The sequence below is a fragment of the Myripristis murdjan genome, chromosome 17, assembly GCF_902150065.1.
Source record: "Myripristis murdjan chromosome 17, fMyrMur1.1, whole genome shotgun sequence".
Classification (NCBI taxonomy): Eukaryota; Metazoa; Chordata; class Actinopteri; order Holocentriformes; family Holocentridae; genus Myripristis; species Myripristis murdjan.
This window is the reverse complement of record NC_043996.1, coordinates 28998706-29016661: the sequence shown is the minus strand read 5'-3', so window position 1 is coordinate 29016661 and position 17956 is coordinate 28998706. Positions and strand designations below refer to the sequence as shown.

General features: G+C 42.7%; 1 protein-coding gene across 1 annotated transcript in view; it reads left to right on the top strand.

Moving 5' to 3' along the window:
* LOC115375877 (vasoactive intestinal polypeptide receptor 2-like) overlaps window positions 1–17956 on the top strand; it is a gene marked incomplete at its 5' end in the record, with an annotated part of 107633 nt that overhangs the window by 12628 nt on the left and 77049 nt on the right. The window contains one exon of the mRNA XM_030075460.1: window positions 12869–12982. Within this exon, the coding sequence (XP_029931320.1) occupies window positions 12869–12982 (114 nt within the window). The remainder of the gene's footprint in view (window positions 1–12868; window positions 12983–17956) is intronic.

The following is a 17956-nucleotide window of genomic DNA, read 5'->3' as shown; positions in this document are numbered from 1 at the left end:
GGATGTTTTCCAGGTCTCTGAAACGACTGGACCCTTAGTGCTCCTGGAAGGATCCTGAAGACCATCCCCATTGAATGCATTTAAATAGGATAAAAAAAAAAAGTGCCTGTACATATTATTGCACATAAAATAAGTTTTTGCACTTAAGAAAAGAGCTTTAATGTGTTTTTGTGGATTTACTTCACTTCAGAGTTCAGGATGATGAGATTGGTGGTTTTGGGGTAGAAATTACTTTTATCAGTAACGTTTCCCCCGTTATAACGCCGTTACCGTTACTGACAATAAAATGAGCCATTACTAGCCGTTACTTACTACTAATAATTAGTATTATTTTATTATCCTATTCAAAAAAATTTGCGTCTTGTGGAGAAAAAGCAGTGTGTCAATTTTCAAACCGGTCGGTCTTTGCAGTTTTTCGTAACTTATCAACATGCATGGAGAATGAGCACAAATTACAAGAAATATATGTGTTCCCCAACAGCAGAGCGGATAGTATCTTCGCCTGCCATACAGAAGACTGGGGGTTCAATTCCCCACCCGGACAAGCTGCCATCACTACTTTAAACTGTAATGAATTACTTTTTCAAAGTAACGTGGCCAACACTGACAATGATAGATGAAATTTGACAGCAATGTCCACACTGCAACAGCAACGCAAAAATATGTGCATTAATAAGAGGGTTTAAGAAAAGAAAAAAGTAATCATAAAAATGACTTTCCCCAGTAATTGAATTACTCTTCTGTAGCAGTAATTGAGTAGTAATCAAAATTACTTTTTTACAGAAGTAGTTAGTACTTGTAACTTATTAGTTTTGTGAGTAATTGGTCCCAACACTGCCAATAACATCTATGAAATAACTCAAAATCTGATGCAGGGGTGGGTTTATTATATCAGCTCCGTGTGAGTCCAATAAACCGAGCTGGTCCATGGATCAGCTAACAAACACACTGCCCTCTAGTTTGTATTGTGCTCGCCTTTTTACCGGTCATTATCTCCTCCTTGTGGAGCTGAGTCTTGATCAGCATTTATCTCACATAACTTCTGATTGGCGTAAACCATTTGAGCTACATAGTGGTGTTTAAAAGTAAAAATGTTTTCCAGCATTTGAACTTGGGTCAGCGGAGTGACCAGCGCACCAGCCTGCTCTTTGATGCGACTCCACAGTGTTGTTCTTTATGCGACAACTAGAGGGCGCTTAGCCTTGTAATAAGCTGCAGTGCAAACGCTGTGTGGGGTCTTTTTCGTTGTAGGACGGTCTCCACGGTGTCCAGCAGGTCATCAGGCTGATTGATGGGACCGTCCTGTGAATACTGAGCCCGGCATCCGTCCCTGTGTTTTGAGTTTCCATTCATCGCCGTCCCGTTTCCTCCGTGACAGCAGCTACTTTCTCACTGCGGTGGAAAATCCCTCAGCTGACATTTAGCCGGATTACAGTGAAGCACTCGGTCGCCAGGAACATTGTTTTATTTATTCATTTTTTAAAAAAATTTCTATATTTAGCCTTTGGATTTCATCTCAACATGCCGGCTCCAAAAAGAGATTTTGCATTCCAGCAGTTTGGTTTGGATTCACGAGTCCTGATGTGGAGCGGCGTTACGACTCAAATTTTCACTCTCGAGGGAGACCCGGCGGCGGCAGCAAGGTTGCAGACAAAACAGGGCGTCCATCATATGTACGTTGCATAAAAAAGATCTACAGGGAGAGTAAGGGCAGGAAGGGAAGGGGGGGATAAAAGAGAGAGAAAAAAAACTACAAAGAGAGGAGAGAAAAGAGTCGCACTGCAGGGAGTCGAGGTTGCATTTCAGATTTGTTTCCATTGAAGGGCTGTGCAGTCATCGTTGTAACAAGCCTTTTGCACAGCACCGCCGTCCGGGCCGGGACACCGCCGCCCGGCCGGGAGGAGGTGCAGGAGGAGGAGGAGGAGGGCGAGGGGTCGGCCAGGGGATGCATAATACATGACTCGTTCTCCCGTCTCGTCAACCAGAAACCGGACATTTCCAAAGAACTGGACGTTTTTCTCTTTCCCCTCCCTGGAGGCGACCAGCTAGTCCACTCGCATCAATCACCAGAGCCACCCGCCGTGTTTTGTCTCTTTTTTCACTTTTCCCTCGGTGTCCAAAGACTTTTTTTTTTTTTTTTTGTTATATCTGATTTACTTTTCTGCTGGGGCACGATATCCCTTCTCAGCACACCAAACCATTTTAAATAGAGAGCATTACATGTAGACCTAAGAGAGAAATGACTTGACCAGGTGAAAATAAGTGTTTGGTCTTTGTTTTGGGGCAAAATAAATTGGATTTGGATTCTCACGGTTCAAACTGGAAGTGATTCCTTTTTTTTTTTTTTTTTTTTAAACCACAAAGAAATAGGAAAAATGAAATGACTGAAATTCTTGCTTGTTAAAAGTCTATAGGTGCAGGAAAACCACTCTAACAAAGATGCATTCTGCAAATCAAAAGAAATCTCACTGTGAAAAAAATGTGTTGGACTTCTGTCGCTGTCAGTGACCGACGTCTGAGTCAACGCCAGTCAGAGGAGTTTCCCAGCATGCTTTTGGGCAGCTCCTGAGCCTAGTTCATTGTCGTTTGGCTCGTGTTCCCTGTTTGGTTCTTTAATTTGTCTGTGTGTTGTTTATTATGTATTATTTGTGTTGTGTTGTTAAGGTTAAGGATGGTTGTACATTATTTGTGTCTGGCATATTCAAGTTTCCATATGAAATCGGGGTTTCCGCTCCTTCAAAGTAAAAGAAAGCAGTGATATATTATGTGTTATATAAACCTGAACTTTTCGAAAAATGTTCGGAGGGGTAATTTATTCATCAGAAAGCTATTATTCATTACTTGCCGAGTAGGGGTTGGGATTTGGGTGCATCCCTGTTAAATAATGTGAAAACATGTCCTGAGAAGAAGGCGCTCAGACTGCAGACGTCCGGCGAGGTCGCAGCTAGACGTTTTGGCCACGCCCCCTTTTGGCAGTGCTCTGGTCATAGGACACGCCCCCTTTTTGCTCAGAACCTGTTCGCTGCTTGGTACAGCGAATAAACATGAAAAAAATAACCGGTTTACAAAGACATGGTGGGTTTTCTTTAACCTGTCATCACCGTGATATTAAAAAAATATATATCTTTACCGCTGTTCAAGTCCCTCAGCCGCATCGGATCCTCTGTGAAAAACCGTTGAATATCAATGGGCGGTGCTTTAGAGGTTTGACAGGCGGGTTGTTAAACACGTTTGTCATGTTTGTCCTCTTCAGCAGGATTATGTCCAACATCAGGACCTCCCATATGTTGGTGTGTTAATGTGCATACATGTGTGTTATGTGTGTGTGTGTGTGTGTGTGTGTGTGTGTGTGTGTGTGATGTTTGTTGAAAACCTGGTTTGTTTGTTGAAACGCTCCATAAATAAATCTGACCTTGAGCGTTTTACTCATGGCTCTGACCGGGAGCAGCTGCTGAACTGAGGTGCTGGTGGGATTAACGCAGGAAAGAAAGCTAGTTAAATGGGTGCATTTTATTTTGAAATGTGATCCAGCCGTAGCCGGACAGGGTGCCATGACGACGCTGAGGAGTGGAGGTGTGGTCTGGGAAACTTGGCAGTCATGTGGTGAAGTCAGAGTAGATTAGATTTAGAAGGTTTAGATTTAGTAGATTAGATTAGATTAGATTAGATTAGATTAGATTTATCTTTATTCGGTGCAGAGCCAGTGAGGTGAGATCAGGTGTGTTTGCCTTGTTTGTGAGACTCTTACTGGGCAAACTGGTCTCAGGACAGCTGCTCTGGAGGAGGACTGGTCGTCTCTGACACATTGTGGCTTCTTTTGTTGTCCTGTTTTTTTTTTTTTGTTTGTTTGTTTGTTTGTTTTTTGCTGCTTTGTTTTTTTTTTCATTTTTTTTCATTTTCTATTTCTGTTTTTTTTTATTGTTTTCCACCTTTTTTAAATTTTTTTTCCTGTTGTCCTGTTTTTTTTTTGTTGTTTTTTTGCCTTCTTTTTTCATTTTGTCTTGATTCGTTATCCTAATTTTTGTTGTTTTTTTCTTGTTTTCTTGTACTGTTTTTTGTTTGTTTGTGTATTTCGCTTTCTTTTTCTTGTTTTTGTCCTGTTTTTTTCACCTTCCTTTTTCACTTCTTCTCATTTTAGTTTTGTTTTGTTGTCCTCTTTGTTTGTTTCACCCTCTTTTGTCTTTTTTGTCGTCCTTGTTGTCCCGTTCCGTTCCGTCCTGACGATCTGCTTACTCTCTGACTCGTCCTCCGTCTGATCCTCCGACCTCATGTTTTGTATCGTTCTCACTTTGCTGCACAAATTAAAAAAACATACATCCTCAAACTCGCCCCATCACTCCTGCGGTCACATTACTGCACCACGTGCCTGTCACTCTGAGGTTGCAGGTTTGAATCCCCACGTGGGCTGGGGAGGGGGGTGGGGGGGTAGAAAGTGAAGGACACGTCAGAGATCCTCAGATAAACGTGGCTTTAAAATGTGCACTGCTGTGCTTTTGATCCTCACTCGCCGTCGGCCGTGTGTGTATGTGTGTGTGTGTGTGTGTGTGTGTGTGTGAGTGTGTGTCTGAGTGTGTGTGTGTCTGAGTGAGTGTGAGTGTGTGTGTGAGTGTCTCTGTGAAAGCATGGTGTGGTGGCCCGGGTCACTCAGTGGATGGAGTGGGAGTGAGTTTCACGCACCGACGAGCTCGGCTCTGCATCGGAGACACAAAGACATCTGTCCTCCTCCTCTCCTCCTGCTCCTTCTCCTCCTCCTCCTCCTCTTCCTGCTCCTCCTTCTCCTGCTCCTCATCTTCCTCCTCCTCCTCCTCCTGCTCCTTCTCCTCTTCCTCCTCTCCTCCTGCTCCTCCTTCTCCCACTCCTCATCTTCCTCCTCCTCCTCTTCCTGCTCCTTCTCCTGCTCCTCATCTTCCTCCTTCTCTTCCTCCACCTCCTCCTATTCCTCCTCATTCTCTTCCTCCTCCTCCTCGTCCTCCCCTTCCTCCTCCTCCTCCTCTTCCTCCACCTCGTCCGCCTCCTCCTCCTCCTCCTCCTCCTCTCCTCATCTTCCTCCTCCTCCTCTTCCTCCACCTCCTATTCCTCTGTGTCCTCCTCCTCTCCCTCATCTTCCTCCTCCTCCTCCTCCTCTACCTCCTTGTCCTCCTCCTCCTCTTCCTCCTCATCCTGCTCATCCTCTTCCTCCTCTCCTCCTCCTCGTCGTCTTGCTCATCCTCTTCCTCCTCCTCCTTCTCGTCCTGCTCATCCTCCTCTTCCTCCTCCTCTGCCCTCTCTTACCCTTCCTCTCCCTCTCCTCACCCTCTCCTCCTCCCTTACTCTCTCTCTCTCTCTCTCTCTCTCTCTGGCTCCTCCTCTATACATGCTGTATTCTGTCTGTTTAATTACAGTTTGCCTTCTCTACTCCTCTTTTTTTCTGCCATCACTCCCTCGTTCTTTCGCCTCCCCTCTCCTCTTCTCCTGCTTTTTGTCTTTCATACTTTCTCTTGGCTTCACCTCCTCCTCCCTCCCTGCACAGAGCCACATCTCTGTCTAGATGTGCTTCTATTTCTGTATTTATTGTTATATTTTTATAAAATTAATGCACATATTTGTACATAGAGCAGTTTTTTTTAATAATAATAATAATAATAATAAAACTTTATTTGTATAGCACCTTTCATACAAGAATTGCAGCTCAAAGTGCTTCACAATAAAAAGAAGAACATTTGAAAACATTAAATAAAACATTAAAAAGAATAAAACACAAATTAAAAGGAAAAGGCTAAAAGCGAGAACTTTGAAATAAAACAAAAGATGCAAATAAAACGATAAAAGACAAATAAAACAGGAGCTAGTTAAAGGCCAGAGTGAAAAGGTAGGTCTTTAATCTTCTTTTAAAGATATCTAGTGAGCTGGCTTCCCTGATATTTAAAGGTAGTGTGTTCCAAAGCTTGGGGGCATACGTAACAAAGGCGGCATCCCCAATTTTCTTTCGACTTTTGTGGGGAACCAATAAGCCAGCAGCAGACGATCGCAGTGCTCTTTGGGGTGCATAGCCAATAAGGGAGTTGGCAATGTAGCTTGGTCCTAGCCCATGAAGTGCTTTGTATACAAGTAGGAGAACCTTAAAGTCAACTCTAAATGTTACAGGGAGCCAGTGTAGGGCAGCTAGGACCGGACTAATATGCTCTCTCTTCCTGGTTCTGGTTAATAAGCGAGCAGCAGAGTTTTGGATGAGCTGAAGTCTGTCAGTAGTTTTCTTTGGAAGGCCAGTAAAAAGTACGTTACAGTAGTCAAGTCTGCTTGAGATGAAAGCATGTATTAGTTTTTCAGCATCTTTTTGATTTATAAATGGTTGCACTTTGCACATAAATGTCCATTAAATGTTTTTTTTTTTTATTTTCAAAATCTATGATCTTTTCAGTCTGTTTCCTTCTTTCTGTTCCTCTCTCTCTGTCCTTTTCCTTTTCTCTCCTTCATTTTGCCTGTTTCCTCCTCTTCCTCTGCCGTCCTCTTTCCCGCTTTATCTTTTATTTTCTCTTTTTTCATTCAGCCTCTCCCTTCCTCCCCTCTTTTATCTCTCTTCCTCTATTTTCTCTTCTCTCATTTCCCATCCCTCTCTCGATTTTTCACCCTCATCCTTTTTTCCTCTTTTCCTCTCTTTCTTCTCTCGTGGTCATCTTTTCCATCCCTTTGTCTTCCTCCGTCACCTCCATTTTTCTCTTTCTCAACTTCTCCCTTCCTCTCTCTCTCTCTCTCTCTCTCTCTCTCTCTCTTTGATTTCTCTCGTTTTCCATCTGCCCTCCACAGAGACGGTCTAATTTGAGGTTTCGCTCAATTTCCTTCTATTTTCCTTCCCTTTACTGTCCGTCATGAATGTTTACATGCCTGCACCATGACTCAGGATTTGTTTTTTTTTTTTTTTTTTTTTTATTTTAGTTTTGCCAATCTGCAGGGGGTCATCCATTTCCATTAAACTGTAAGTGGCATAAACTAAATACGAGCCTCAGAGGCCTCGTATGAGTCCGTCAAGATAATCCACCGCTGTGAATGAAACGCTGAAATGTTGGGTCACCATTTTGGAAAAAAAACTTAAGTCCTGTCATTTCATTTTCATGGAAATAAATGCAGACCAACATTACACTTCCACTCTCTGCTTCCTCTGTTTGCGCTTTTTTTTTTCCTCCCACCAAAATAAAACTTTGAGCCAATAGCAAAGACTCTGATCGCACGAGGACCCGCCCGCTGTCAATCACAGGCAACGCAAAGCGACTGAAAGCGGCAACATGAAGCAGTTAGATCAAGATATTTATATTGGAAAACAGATAAAATGTGGAGAAAATGTGATGGGAAACCCTTCAAAGTGCTCTCTCTCCTCTGTGAATTTTTGCATTTGCTGCTGTAACAGGATGTTGGGGCGAGATGTAACGCGGGGAGGGATTATTCAGATTATTCAGCTGGGAATCTGGTTTATCAGAGACCAGGGGCTTCATTGGATTTGACTTATTTTTCTTCTACCAATAAAACTACATACTTTTTTTTTTTTTTAAGTAATGACTTTTGTCAGCAACGTTGCACCGTGTTTCCCTCGTCATTCTATAAATCTTAAAAAAAGTTTTATTTGTGACATCATGTGGGCGTGACTTAATGACGCCGGCCTGTGGATATGCGTCTTCTGTCATAATAACAATGCAGCATATAACATTTTGGCTAAGTAACATATTTATAAGTACAATATAAATACCTAACATCATCCAACATTTTGGGGCAAAATCCCCTTTTTCTTACCCAGACTGAGACCAGATGTTCGATACCATTCTCACCTCTGTACGTCCAGTGGTTCAGTTCCTACGTGTAGCATTTTGTGTTAGCTTAGCATAAAGACTTGAAGTCTATAGGAGTTGTTAGCATAGATCTGACAAAGTGAGAAAATAAACTTGAAAAAAAATCCACATGATCCTCTGTGTAACTCAGACAGCTTCAGAGCTGCTGTGAGGTTTATGTTTTCACTTTGACAGACCCAGGCTAACAACTCCCATAGACTTCAAGTGTTTATGCTAAGCTAACACAAAATGCTACCCATAGGAACTGAACCACTGGACGTACAGAGGTGTCGAACATTTTCTCTCCGTCTGGGAAAGTCGTAAAAAGGGGATTTTGCTCAAAACACTGAAGCATTCTTTCATCACCCATCATTCATTTTGATCTCTTCCTGTATCCTCTTTGGTATCTAAATTTCTATTTACTTCTCCTTGAGCAGCATGAGGTCACCATTAAAGATACAGTACACTGTTTTCCAATAGGATTTCATTTTCATGGGGACTTTAAAGCGCTGGAAAACAACGCACAGTGATGTAAAACAGCGAGAGACGAGCAAAAACTGCATTTACACTGCGACTCTACAACCTCTCTCCTCCTCCTTTGTCTTACTTTTCCTTTTCCTTTCACTCCTTCACCGCCCGCCTCTATTGTTCTTTAATTCGACAGAGTCTCAGTGAAGCCTTTTCTTGAAATTGATTTCTGTTTGTCCCGAGCGCTCTCTCCTCTCCATGCTAACTCGGTCGGAGTGCAGGGTGCAGTGGCGGATGTGTGGAATATTAATGGCCCGCAAAACCCATGTTTTTTCTTCCAAATGCAAATGGAAGAGGAAAATTGCAGAGCGCTGATGGACTGTGTGGAGCGGTAAACATGATCTGCATTTTGCATCCCTACTGTATGTTTGCTATTCGCGGCGTGTCGCTGCCGAGGTTTTCCTCCGTGGCGGCGAGGTCGAGATCGGAGGAAGCCTCGGTTCCTCGGTGACCGGCTGGAAGGAGGCCAGGGGTCCGAGCCACAGCGGGGCCGAGAGTAGACGGAACAAATTATCTCGTCCTTAACCTCCCACCCCGTGTTCAAACACGACGTGACGAGCGGCGGTGGCGGGCGGAGGCAGCGGAGTGTGAAATGAGCCGAGGAGACAAGTGAAGTTGTTAAATTGGAGCGAGAAGTTCAGCGAGAGCCGCTCGGCCTCCAGCGGGACGAAGGGCGAAGCTGAGCGCCGACGTCTGCAGGACCGGGGGCCGCTGCCAGACCTGTGGGAGCAAGCATCAACATGCAGCATGGGGGATAAAAAAAATATTAATTAAAAAAAAAAAAGCTAATTGATATTGTTTCATTAATAGAAGTGCAGGGGTCACGTTGGTGAGAGAGGAGTCAGGTGGAGACAGCACAGCCTGGTGAGATGGACACAGAGCTGTTTTTCCATCTATTAGAAGAGACTTTTTGTGGCTTGGAGACTCTGAGGTGCAGTTTCTGCCTTGTTTCAAAATGTGGCCGATTGAAAATCCTGTTTTTTAACATTTCTCTCCTTCAACTTAGATAGATAGAGCTAAAGAGGTTCAAGTTCAAGACCCCTGTTCCTCCTCCTCCTCCTTTTCCTCTTCTTCTTACTCCTCCTTCTCCTCCTTCTCCTCTTCCTCTTCCTCCTCCTCCTATTCCTCCTCCTCCTCCTCTACGTCCTCCTCATCCTCTACCTCCTCTTCCTCCTCCTCCTCCCCTTCTTCCTCCTTCTCCTCCTCCTCTTCCTCATCCTCCTCCTCGTCCTCCTTCTCCTCTTCCTCCTCCTCGTCCTCCTCCTTCTCCTCTTCTTCTTCCTCCTCCTCCTTCTCCTCTTCCTCCTCCTCCTCCTATTCTTCCTCCTCCTCCTCTACCTCCTCCTCCTATTCTTCCTCCTCCTCCTCGTCCTCCTCCTCTTCCTCCTCCTTCTACTCCTCCTATTCCTCCTCCTCCTATTCTTCTTCCTCCTCTACCTCCTCCACCTGCTCCTCCTCCTCCTCAAATTCTTCCGCGTCCTCTACCTTCTCCTCGTCTTCCTTCTCCTCCTCCTCCTCCTCCTCCTCTTCTTCTTCCTCCTCTTCCTCATCCTCCTCATTTTCCTCCTCCTTCTTCTCCTCCTCCTTGTCCTCCTTCTCCCCCTCTTTCTCCTCCTCCTCCTCATCCTCTTTCTCCTCGTCCTCGTCCTCTTCTTCCTCCTTCTCCTCCTCCTCTTCCTCCTCCTCTTCCTCCTCCTTGTTCTCCTCCTCCTCGTCATTCTCCTCTTCTTCCTCTACCTCCTCATCCTCCTCCTCCTCCTCGTCCTCTTCTTCCTCCTCCTCCTCTTCCTCCTCCTCATCCTCCTCCTTTTCCTCCTCTTCCTCCTCTACCTCCTCTTCTTCCTTCTCCTCCTCCTCCTCCTCTTCTTCCTTGTCCTCCTCCTCCTCTTCTTCCTCGTCCTCCTCCTCCTCCTCCTCCTCCTCCTCTCTGTAAGCTGGTTACTGCACAGTTCTGGGTTGTATTTGCTGGCTGCAGATGATTTTCCTGCTGACCCTCGTCGTCCTGGTTCATGAGTTTTTGTTTCAGATTGAGGGATGCAAACCGACAAATGAATGAAAAGGTGCAAACAGACTCGATAAAGAAAGAAAGATTCATAAAACGTCATTATTGATCTGTCAGCCTGGAGCTCGGCTAACAGACGCGGCTGGATCTTCTAAATCAGCATGTCAGCGTTCTTTAAAAATGTCAGTTTGTCATCGATGATGATGCCCAGGTTGATGCGTTCATCTGATTTTTACCTGGACGGATTCTGTGCTGTCGAGGAAACATGTCTGGGCGGCTGCGCTCGGTGAAATCTGATTGGCCGCTGGTGTGTGTGTGTGTGTGTGTGTGTGTTTTATACAGCCGGTGCCACCATGTTTAGCGTGTCAGACTCTCCAGCTGCATGTCTCCTTTCATCATCGCACCGCCTCCTCGCTCGGCCGCAGATGTGGGACAAAAGCCTCGCCGCCCCAAAACGACACCGAAACGTCGTGTCTCAGCATCTGAACACCCAGCATGCTCAGCGGGCTGGTGTGTGTGTGTTTGTGGCTGATGTGTTTTTTTTTTTTTTTTCGTTGTTGTGTTTTGTTTATTTGTTGTTTGCGGCCACAGTCGGATGCCCCGGCTGCTCTCTGCCGAGCGGGGACACAAACCCTCTCCATTCGTCTGCCGGGAAAAAGCCTCTCTGGCTGGAGCGTGTCTATGACGGCTTTTATTCCACCAAAAATAAAAATAAAAATAAAATAACATAGATAAATAAATCTGTATAGCTCTGTCTGTCTGTCTGTCCCTCTGTCTGTGTATCTCTGTCATCTGTCATTGTCACATTTTTAATGGTTTGAGCCCCAGAAGGTAAAATTCATCCATCCAGGGAGACAGACAGGTTTTATTTATTTATTTATTTAGTATTTTGGGTGAGTTGTCCCTTTAAGCACCTGGGGAACGAGCCTCCTATGTGAGCCTATGTAGATTCACTATCTCATTTTCCATCCAAACTGCTCACACACGTGTGTGTGTGTGTGTGTGTGTGTGTGTGTGCAGACTGATGACTTCCCCGGGGAGGACAGACAAACAGCCACAACCCACACACACACACACACACACATATACACACACACTCCCCATCCCGCAGCGGCCTGTCTTATCCTCTGTGACTCCACTGTGTACACTGTGTGTGTGCTGCTGTGTGTGTGTGTGTGTGTGTGTGTGTGTGTGCACTGTCCACCTTCTGTTGCCGGGGCAGATTTGTGACATAAGTGCGCCCAATACAAATGACCACTGTAATTCTCCACTGAAATGCCATTAAATGCAAAGTTTCTGGCAGGATGAGCCTGAAAGGTGTTGGAGACGTCGCTCACGGGGCAAAGACGAATTTTTTTTTACCTTTATCTGCAGTTACATGGACAATATTTCATCAGGCTGATAGAGACTCCATTAGAGACTCCAGCTTCACTGTTTCCATGGAGGCTGAATAAAGTGACCTGATAAGACGTTTGTTTACCCGCCACAAAGCATTTCATCAGATTATAACTATTCAAAGATGACTTTTGTTTTGTTTGTTTGTTTGTTTGTTTGTTTGCTTTGTTTATTCCGAATATGCAAATAGTACAAATAATACAAGGCTTCCTGATTGCTACTAAACAAATTCTTTACACAACAGAAATGAAAATTGAGGAAGCAAAATACTAATAAAAGAAAATACAGAAAATAAGAAGAACCATAGCTTATTAGCAAAATTATGAGAAAAAAAAAAAAATCTGAGATTAAAAAGTCACATATTTAAGAGAAAAAAACTTTCTGATGCTGATCAAACCTCACAAAGTGAAACCATGTGGTGCCTTGGCAGGAAATGAGTAAAAACTTTTTTTTCTTGTTATTCTGTGACTTTATAATCTCTGAATCTTCGAGCTTTTTCTCATACATTTGTGATTTTTGGGGGGTGGGGGTAAATTTAACACTTGAATCTGATAGAATATCCAGGTTTTTTCATCCTGGAAATTCTGAGGGTTTTTTTTCCCACTTTTGTGATTTTTTTTTTTTTTTTTTCAGTTAGATTTATCTGTTTAATCTCAAAGCATATCCAAGTTTTTTCTCGTGAATTTCCCACTTTCATCTTGAAAATTCTGAGCTTTTTTCTCAGATATTACCCCCTCTCTTCCCGGCTCTGTAATCGTTTCCTCTCCCTACGTGGGCGCTAATACGCCACCGTACAAAGCCGCTTCCAAAGATCCCAAACATGAGCTGCTGGATTTCAGGGAAATGTGAATAAAATGATGCACAAGACATGTAGATCTTTTCTGTTTGATGTGATTCTGAACCCAGAAGACAACGGCAATATCAGTGTAATGGAGCTTCAGTGAAGCTGCAGAGACACAACATGGATGTGACGCTGTTGTTCAATGTGGGAAAAAAGGAAATTTACGGGAAAATTAGAGTTAAATTAGCCGGAGTGTGTGGTCGCTATATGGACTGTGGCAGCAAAACACTGACTGAGATCACATCTGTAAATAAATGCTTCATTACTTAACAAGCATTCGTTTTTTGTTTTGTTTTTTTTCCACAGGGCCAGGCTGCAGAGGATCATGGGACAACATTGCATGCTGGGAGCGGGCTGAGATCGGAGAGACGGTCACCATCCCCTGTCCGCGAGTCCTCAAGACCTTATTCGGAAGAAACGGTAAACTTTATTTAATTGAAAACACGCCATCAGAAAGCCGAGTCACGCCGTCACTTCATTAAACTTTGAAGCGCCTTCGGTCGGGAACGGCGGCGAGTTTGAATAATCGGTGTGGGACCGCTTAATTTTATGTTTCTTTTCATTAAATTCTCATTGCATTTCATTAGAAGTCTTGTTGATTTAATGCGAGCTCCCAGGGGGAGAGCTGCTCGGCGGAGAGGTTTTATGAAGAAAAACAGTTTCAACATAAATATGGAAGACGGGCGCTCATTTGTTCCCATCCTCACTCTCTTAAAATTTGCCTGGGAAAGAAAAAAAAAGGGCTGCAAACTCTACAAAAGGCAGGTTTCCACAAGACTTAATGACTTTCACTTCTTTTATTGTGCGGCGTTTCTACTCAGTGATCTCGTGAAAAGCAGCAGAGGTGGATGAGTTACTCGCCTGTTTGCTGCATCTCCGCTCACTCGTGTTTATGCGCTGTGAAGTTTGCTCAGACTGTGCTGGTAGGAAAAAGGCTTTCACTTCACCTTTTTCATGGTTGGGTTGTGTTACCGTTTGGCCTTGAGAAACTGGACTGACTCAGAGAAGCTCATTTAAACATGAACCAGCGATTTAAACCAACAATTCAGCAGAAAAACATTAATGGTTTTTCTCTGTAAAGGCTGTGCAGCGCTGTGAAAGAAAGCCTGTGTGCGGCTCATGAAAAGTCCTTTATTAAGTTGATTTTTTTTTTTATTAATCATAAACTGTGCTGAATGGTCTGCACCATCGATGTGCTGATTGATTGAATTTCATAAGGTGCTGAAGAAAGAAACGCCGCAACATAAAAGACATAAGGTGAGAAAAAACACATTTACAGTTCAGGAAATGAAGGACTGCAGGATGGTGTTTTTTTTTTTGTTTTTTTTGTTTTGTTTGTGGTCCTTTGGGTTTAGGTACAAAATTATTACACCACTAGTAGGATGTTCAAATCTATGATGGCATATTAGGACCAATTCCGAGAATTTTTCGAGATAAAATTTGTAAATTTTCTCATAAATTTACGAAAAAAAAAAAACTTGGATATTCTGAGATTTAAGTGCTAAATTCCTGAGAAAAAAAAATCTAAAATTTATGAGGAAAAAAAAGAAAATTCTGAGATTATAAAGTGACAAATTTACAAGAAAAAACACAGAAATTCTCTGAGATTAAAGGCATAAAATTATTAGTGTGGCTGATCCAACCTCACAAAGTGAAGTCATGTGGTTCCTTGACTAATTTTTTTTTAAAAAAGGAACAGCAACAGAAATTTGTGACTTTATAATCTCAGAATCTTCAAGTTTTTTGCGATACATTTGTGATTTTTTTTTAGGTAGATTTATCCCTTTAATCTCAAAGAATAAAGAAAGTTTTTTCTTGTGAATTTCCCACTTTCATCTTGAAAATTCAGAGCTTTTTTCCTCAAATATTACACCCTCTCTTCCTGGCTCTGTAATGGTTTTCTCTCCTTAAAATGGCCCTAATATGCTGCCGTACAAAGCCGTATAATACACTGAGTTTGGGAAAATGAAAAGAAAGAAAACAAAGATTTCCTCTCTAAACTGCTGCTGCGACACCATAAAATCACCGCTACAGGAAACGCGTCTCCACCTCCCATTACATGTAAGATTTAGTTAGCTTAACTGCTGTGTTAGCAATAAATATGACCAAAACAAGTGATAGCTGTTAGCAGAGTCTTCATTCGCAGTTTAACGTGACATAATCACAGGACACGCACTTTTCCTTTGTGTGGGTAGCCGCGCCACGGGCACACACTTTTATTAAGTACACCTGCAGTTGATCATGCTCATCAGGTAGGTCACATGATTTCATTACGGCAAACACTGATCTATTCAATGACGTAATGTAAACAAAACTTATTTTCAGGGGCATAACAAAAACAAATGAAATGAGAGCACATCTCTCAACACCCCCACTTGCTCACATTTGAGAAGTAATCTATTACCATAAACATACACACTGCAAAACAAACATTTCATGTGCCAAACATAAACATCTCAAACTTCATCAGCTTTAATTTAGTAGCAGGCTTGGTTAGTATATCTGCAACCATATCGTTGGTTGGACAGTACTCTAAGTTCATCTTGTCACCATCTAACAGAGATCTCACAAAGTGGTACTTAATATCCACATGCTTACAACGTTGTCTATGTACAGGATTTCTGGCTAAAGCTATAGCACCTTGATTGTCTTCATAGACATTACATTTGTAGTTCTGACCATCAAAACATTGTAAGAACTGTTGTAAATAAAGACATTCTTGCATAGTTGCAGCTAATGCCATGTACTCAGCCTCACAGGTGGACAATGCGACTGTAGGCTGTCGTTTAGTTTTCCATGTGACCAATGGGCCATTTCTGTTCAGGCTAATGCAGTACCCTGTAGCACTTTTTCGATCACCAACATCAGCAGCCCAATTAGCATCACTGTAAGCATGAATTAGGTTATCATCTTTGTATTTCCTAAAACAGAGTTCTTTGTTTTGGGTCCCTTTTAAATACCTTAAAACATGTTTTACAGTTGTCCATTGATCAATAGTTGGTTTGGTGAAATATTGAGACAATTTGCTCACCACAAAGCTTAAATCTGGCCTTGTACAGGTTGCCAGGTAGATTAAGCTTCCGACTGCTTCCCTGTATTTTGTGACATCATTCATTTCTTCTGCATCATCACTGTAGTCAAGCTTTTGTTCACAAGGAGTAGCCCTTTGTTTACAGTTCATCATAAGAAATCTCTCCAGTATTTTCTGTACATACTTGCATTGTGACATCTTAATACAATCACCACTTTGTTCAAAATCAATACCAAGAAAATGTGTTAGTTTACCAAGATCTTTCATTTTAAACTTGGACTTCAGCATTTCCTTTACACATTTCAAGACATCATCATCATTGGCGGCAATAATCAAATCATCTACCCATATAATTATGTGAGCTTTTTCTTTGTCATTAACTTTGCTATAAACACAATGATCAGCTGGGTTTTGCACAAACTGCATTTCACACAAGTAGTCATGTAACATTTTATTCCAGTTGCGCCCTGATTGTTTTAGTCCATACAGGGATTTCTTCAGTTTACACACTAGTTTACCATTTTCTTTAGATTTTACCTCATAACCCTCAGGCTGTTCAATGTAGATCTCACACTCGATCGGTGCATGTAAATAGGCAGTTTTTACATCCATCTGGTGGACAGTCAGATTGTCCTGTGCTGCTTTCTGTGCGAGCACTCTAATACTGGTCATGCTGGCTGTAGGAGAAAAAGTCTCATCATAATTCACACCTTTCTTTTGGCTAAACCCTTTGGCAACATATCTTGCCTTGTATTTATCCGTTCCATCATTGTTCTTTTTCATTGCATAAACCCATTTACCCCCCACTACATCTTTGCCCTTAGGTAAAGTGGTTAGGGTAAAAGTTGCATTTTCCTCCAATGACTGTATTTCCTCATCCATAGCATTTACCCATTTTTCAGCATTTACACAAGTTACAGCTTCTTCATATGTCTGAGGCACATTACACAAAAGTCTGTAACAGTAATCAATATTGGTCATGTCATCTTCAAAACCACAAATATAGTCACCATAGTAATCTGGCTTTCTCCTCTCTCTGTCAGGATAGCGCCTCTCTATAGGTTCTTCTTTCTCTTCTCTTTCTATTTTCACTGGGTCAGTATCACATTCCACTGTGTCAGTATCACACTTCACTGTGTCATTGTCTGTAACCACTTCTTGATTCTCTGCCATTTGGGGGCCAAAAGGTGGGGTTTTTACTGATTGTCTTTTACTTTGAACAACAGCATCATCCTCAACATCCAGCATTTCTTTATTCATTCTCAATGTAAACTCCACAAGTCTGTGTTTTTGTATTTTCCTGTTGCTGGGATAGTACACCATATAGGCTGGACTATTCTTGTCATATCCGACAAAAATGCCCCTCTCACATCTAGAGTCTAACTTACCCTTTGGATGTTTGTAAGCATAACACACTTGTCCGAACTTCTGCATTCTAGCTATATTAGGCTTTCTGCCTGTTAACATGTAGTAAGGGGTCTGTTTAGTGCGGTTATTGAAGCACCTATTCCTCACTACTGCAGCTGTCTGGACAGCATAGGTCCACAATGGCTTTGGCAGCTCACTCTCTATTAGCATACACCGGGCCATCTCAAACAGGGTTCTCCAATTGCGCTCGGCAGTACCATTTTGGTGTGGAGAATATGGGGCTGAGGTTTCATGCCTAATACCACTCCTGCTCATTAATGCCTGAAACTCCCTGCTTGTGTACTCCGTCCCATTGTCAGATCTCATACATTTTATTTTGCCATATGGAGCCACATCAGCTATAAACTTTTCAGTAGCTTGTACAGTGTCACTTTTATTTCTCAAAAAATAAACAAAAACAGCACTAGAATAGTCATCTGTGAAGGATAGTGCATACCTGTGTCGGTCATGAGACACTGGATCTATGGGACCGGCTAAGTCTGTGTGCACCATGTCAAGTGGAGCCTTAGCCCTTATGTCTGGCCCTCTGTTCCGAGTCTGAACAAACTTCCCTTGAGTGCAGATTTCACAACATGGCAAAGTTTTTTTCCCCTCTTCCTTAATGTCCATACCATCAACAACATTTCTTAGCTTCATTATGTCTGCATAATTGCAATGTCCTAATATTTCATGCCAACTCTGCAAATCAAGGCTTTTCTTACAGTGGTCATCACAGTCATTTTCTGATGTGTGCAGATAGTATAGTTTGTTGTGTACGTGTATGGGGAATTTGGTACCGTCTTTATGGATCAGCACGTTCTTCCTCTCCCTGAAGATCACTGTGGCTCCGTTGGAGGTAGCAGCTTTCACAGAGAAGATATCTTGGGGATATGTTGGGATGTACAGGGCGCTCCTCAGCGTTGTTCGGAAACGCCGTCCGCTGCTGTCGAGTAGCC